This window comes from Styela clava, chromosome 14, assembly GCF_964204865.1.
Source record: "Styela clava chromosome 14, kaStyClav1.hap1.2, whole genome shotgun sequence".
NCBI classification, from domain to species: domain Eukaryota; kingdom Metazoa; phylum Chordata; class Ascidiacea; order Stolidobranchia; family Styelidae; genus Styela; species Styela clava.
In genome coordinates, this window is record NC_135263.1 from 16,481,107 (window position 1) to 16,486,448 (window position 5,342).

Here is a 5,342-nt window from a genome sequence, read left to right on the forward strand (position 1 = left end):
CGATTTTAAGTGGCAAGACAAAACAACAAGGTTTGGTCACTTTTTTAGTAAAATGAAAAATCCATATTCTCCTATACGGACATATAAACCTTAAAAAATATATCATTAACACACTGAAACCTAAAATATAATTTACCTCAAATTTGATCAAATATACAAAGGCATAATGCATTTCATTACAGTGTCCAGTTCATTTGCATATGGATTAATCGATACATTTTATTGCTGTATGATGGATTTATCGTTTAGTCAGAGCAGTGTTTATTAGTATTGGTGAACTGCGGTGTTGAAAAAATCGATGTAAAACGAGGAAATTATTCTCTTGTAATAGACATACGTACCTACGTTTCGTACGAAAAAAAAAGAAGAAGGTGTATCTAAAAATTAAATGCCACTTTTTGAAAGACATACAAAGGCGAATGAATCAAACTCAGTAATACAGACAACTTTTCATTGAGCTGAGTAGTTTATGTAAACTAGATAGATCTGCTAAGATGTTTAGCAGCGTGAAACAAGCCGTTTCAAGTGATCAGGTACTAATGTCCCTGAAACGAGTGGTAGGACGTCAGGGCGAAAGTTTCGGAAAAAGCAGTCATGTAGTGTCAGGGCAGACAAATCTCACAACGGGTGAAAATTTATCCAATTCATCAATGTCACCTAGTTGCTCTGATCCAAATTTCTCTACGATTAATTTGGAGGGTACTGACAACAGACGACAATCTTGTTTTTCGATAGCGGCCACCAAACCCAAAATATCATCGTGGGATGCAGGGTGGAATGTTACGAATTCAATTCAGGTGAGTACATAATATTAACTGATCTGGGGATAGTAAATGACGTTTGTGTAGAAATTGCATATGACTTTGTATTCTATTCATTCATCTGCGTCAAATGTCTGAAGCAGCATCTGCTGAAAGCAAATCTGTTGAGCAAAACGTTACACCTAGAGAACAGATGCGCCGATCATGCGTGATTGTTACGGACTTTTTACGACTCTTTGGGACCAATAGTACAGCTTCTGTGCTTCATATATTGACTCCTAAAATTTTGTTCCAAAATTGTTGTATCTGAGGCCTGAACTTCATATCGCTACCTCACGAAGAAAATGTAAAGCTTAAACATATAGGTAATTATGCCTATATTGAAATACATATAGATAATCGCAAAAGGCCAATATTGAGTGCCAGAGTATAACTGATAATTCAATTTAACGAGTTTCCAACAATTTCCATTTTTTCCCAGGGAATGTTCGTACTTGGTCTGCCATATGCTATTATGCACGGAGGATACATTGGGTTACTTCTCATCGTTTTGACCGCTGTCATTTGCTACTATACTGGGCTTATTCTTGTGGAGTGTTTATACGAGAAAAATGAAGATGAGGAGATTGTTCGGGTAAGAGTTATTTCAAACATATATGTATTAAAATTATAATAAATTATAAAAATATTCAATTATCTTTTTTTGATGTGACAATACATTAACTGAAAGAACTATATCTGGCCATTTGAATGAATATTGCATGGGAAACCGCGCATACATAATTGCGTATTGAGTAGCTTACCTTTTAATATTTTAATACACAGCAAAGCTCAGCAACTTGCCGTCCTGAAACAAGCATTGTAGGCTTTACAGCGATCGGGCAGGGTAGAATAAACCTTTCAGATATTGTTGCAGCTTATTTGTGTACTTTTAATATTAACTTGCTGTGTTGTAGTCATTTGCTGAACTTAGCTATTCACTTTATTTTTCAACGAAAGGTACGAGAAAATTATTTTGATGTGGCTGCTGCATGTTGGGGTCGACATCTGGCAACAGTTGTCAACACTGCTCAGCTGATCGAGTTGTTGATGACGTGCGTGCTGTATATCGTCGTATCTGGAAATATGTTAGCAAGCAGTTTTCCTTCGGCCGGAATTGGAGAAGCAGGATGGTATGTTACCAAATAAATGCAATGTCGATTATGGGCATTTGCTTAGTTGCGTACAAGGAATTGAAAGTAACATTCTGATTTTAGGTCCACATTTGCCATGCTTATACTCGTGCCTTGCATATTTCTGAAGAATTTACGTGTTGTTTCAAAGTTAAGTATGGGATGTACAATAGCGCAGGCTGTTGTAGTAGTCATAACTTTGATCTATTGCTTGTCGAAAATACAATATTGGGCATGGAGTAAGGTAAGTCTGTACAATTACTGATTTTGATTTTGAAGTTATCATCTCAATTCTACTTTTCGTTTTTCAATGTTTCGATTTTGAATTATGCTGAGGTAATTCAGAAATATACCTATGTATATGTAGAATAGATAATGCGTGATCCCAGAGAAAAATAATAACTTTTGGCACTTACCGAACGAATCAAGTGCGCGTGATAATCTACCAACTTTTCCTTTGTTACCATAACAGTTCACCATACGAGTTTTCAAAACGTCGATCAGTTATCATTTTTATATTTTTAGTTAACGTTCACAGTGAATGCTAAGAATTTCCCAGTATCGATCGGAGTCATCGTATTCAGTTACACATCTCAAATTTTCCTCCCAACACTCGAGGGCAGCATGGAATATAAAGGAAGTTTCAACAAAATGCTTTATTGGTCATATGGCGCTTCTTGTGGCAGCAAATTTATTTTCGCTTTATTTTGTTTCTTAACTTGGTCACACGAAACGAAAGAGGTGCGTATTACGGTTAGTCGTAGTGAGTAACATCGCTTACGAGACGTGTATTTTTATTTATGAAGCAGTCTAAACCAGAAAGTATATTTTCATCCAATCTCATTCATTTTCATTTCAGGTCATAACCGACAATCTTCCACATGGTTTGCGAGTAATTATAAGCATTGTTCTCGTTATAAAAGCATTGCTGTCCTACCCGCTACCTTATTACGCATCCGTGGAGACTTTTGAACAAAGCATTTTTACTGGAGCAACAGGAGGGTTGGGGAGTTTATTCAAAACCAAGGTTCCTTCATCGATGCTAATTTATTATTGTCAGAGTTATTAAAACACAGTCTAAAATCGATAACGCAATAACTGAGATATCATTCGAGTAAATGTATTCGCGAGAATATGATGTCATCGATGCATATGCTGTAAAGCTATAAGTTCATACAGACGCAATGTGGTCATAATGAATGCGGTTCCGGAACATTGCAACAGCACATATTGCTTTTTCCAAAATTTTGTTCAAATAACTCATGAAATTGAGTACAAGTCAATTTATGCTTCAAATGCGCGAGGTTTTCGATAGTGCTTGTCTGTACGTCTTCCAAGTACTACGTTTGCACATGAGTATAATGATTCCGAATAAACCGAAGGGTGTAACCTGCAAATCTTATATTCAATTCAACAGAAAACTTTCTAATTTCAGGCACACCCGTATGATGACCTTTCCGGGAGTGAAAGCATGGATTTTTCATCAAATGAATTAGAAGTGCAAACACCTAGCCAAACCAGAAACATACACACAGAAAAGACCTCACTGAAATCAAAGGTAGAGGACTGAAATTAAAGTTCTAATTAAAATAGCCATAGATATTCGAAAAAGGCAGATTAAGTGTGTTATCTGTAGGCTACCTATTCTAACAAACGGATTTGATTCACTTGGTAGCATCACTGCCAATAAGAAAAATTATATATCGCATTAGCGAGATTTCCTGTGTGATGAATAGACATTCTGACAAAAGTGTCAAACACTTGCCTCATCAATGTGGAACAAGTGCGACACGCACGACTTTTCTGACAGCGAACGTTACAGCATAAAATTCCTTCGTTGTGCTTGTCAGCGGTACAAAATTAACTTGTTCAAAAATAAAGTTAGCTGATGATTTTTCAAACAATCGGATTCCAATCGACTGTGATAACGGCCTATATATATATGCTTGTTAAATCTCCTTTTGGCTACGAATTAAATAAAATATTTCTTTATTTTTATAGATTGTTCTTGACAACAGCGAGCGAAGGCCCGGATGGCTGCCATCTTGTTACAAGCCGGATGGAAATCTACAAATGTGGGCTTATGGACTAAGGCTTCTAGTTGTGTTTGCTACGTATCTCGTAGCGCTCTTCATACCGCACTTTGCCTTGTTGATGGGTCTTACAGGTATGTATATTTCAATAATTATCATGTGCTCTTTCCACATCTTCTCAACCTAGTGTGTTAATACAATGCCCTGAACAATATATGACATCGCACCCACGAGCGCTTAATAAGGATACAACATAAATCAATTTATATATAAATGCAGGTAGTCTCACTGGAGCGTTATTGGCATTTATTTTTCCTTCGGCTTTCTACTTGCAACTGCGATGGAGAATGTTGAGCCGGAGGCAGATTTTGCTCAACGTCAGTATAGTACTGGTGGGATTCATATGTGGTGTTTCAGGAATATATCATTCGATTCAAGGACTTTACGAGGCCTACCATCCAGTGGATAATCACGTGTTCATTTTCAACAATTCATCCTTTTTGAATGGGTCGGAAATTACGCCGAATATGTTCAACGCAACGACGATATCGCCAATGAAGGATCTTATTCTATTCAACGAGCCCGGCCCATCTCCAGATATTGATTGAATCGATTTTCAGTCAACTACGAACGCTACTCGACATGTCTATAAATATCCAAGCATAAAATGCTGAGCTGCTTCGAGCGCGATATTTTCTCGAGCACATAGAGACCCTGAATGCCGAACTGATTTTACCTCTTAAATTATAACATTTTCACAAGCATTTTCTTCAGAATATCGCTTTTTTATTATTGATCTTGCTCGTATATATATATTATCCAAAAATTCAACATATGCCCTAGTCTAGTGCAATGAATTCTTAACCATAATTATAAAATTTGACACACACAACACCTGTCATTTCTATACTGTATATACACTTTATTGCTGGATGTTTTCTTTATTTGAAGTGACAAATAAAATAACTCTGACTCATTGGAATAAGGATGTTCCATATTGCCAAAACTATAAAACAAATTATATTATTGCGGCACACACGGGCCTCACAACTGCCCTGCTGTTGGCAACCGAGCGTGGTGGCTGCGTCGAAGATTAAAATATCGCACGACAGTGCACATCATGCCCACTTGATTCTATCAAATCAAAGATATTGATCGTCTGTATAACTGTCAAGTACACATCGAAATCAACTGAAGTTTATTATCGCAGCTACAAACACAAATTTTAACGAACTCAGGAGTTTCTCCACCGTTTCTCAGAGAGGGTCCCTTCCCGTAGAGAAAAATTAGCCCATCAGTATTTTTTGATGACAGTTGCTTGATTTTGAAGACGATTGCACGCACCACCGGAAAAAAAACTTAAAAAACGTTTTTGC

The 5,342-nt window shown here is 36.9% G+C and overlaps 1 protein-coding gene across 1 annotated transcript; it reads left to right on the forward strand.

Annotated features, from left to right (window-relative positions):
• Nucleotides 1-304: 304 nt before the first annotated feature.
• On the forward strand, nucleotides 305-5,016 carry LOC120341171 (vesicular inhibitory amino acid transporter-like). Its single transcript, XM_039409637.2, has 9 exons — nucleotides 305-797; nucleotides 1,243-1,395; nucleotides 1,761-1,933; nucleotides 2,018-2,177; nucleotides 2,459-2,674; nucleotides 2,793-2,960; nucleotides 3,369-3,491; nucleotides 3,935-4,100; nucleotides 4,246-5,016. The coding sequence occupies exons 1-9, from the start codon at nucleotides 495-497 to the stop codon at nucleotides 4,572-4,574; spliced, it is 1,791 nt and encodes a 596-aa protein (XP_039265571.2). The 5' UTR covers nucleotides 305-494; the 3' UTR covers nucleotides 4,575-5,016.
• The last annotated feature ends 326 nt before the right edge of the window (nucleotides 5,017-5,342 follow it).

Coding starts and splice junctions, on each gene's coding strand:
- LOC120341171 (XM_039409637.2), top strand. CDS start 495: ATGTTTAGCAGCGTGAAACAAGCCGTTTCAAGTGATCAGGTACTAATG. Junction 798..1,242: donor ATGTTACGAATTCAATTCAG/GTGAGTACATAA, acceptor ATTTTTTCCCAG/GGAATGTTCGTACTTGGTCT. Junction 2,961..3,368: donor GGAGTTTATTCAAAACCAAG/GTTCCTTCATCG, acceptor TTCTAATTTCAG/GCACACCCGTATGATGACCT.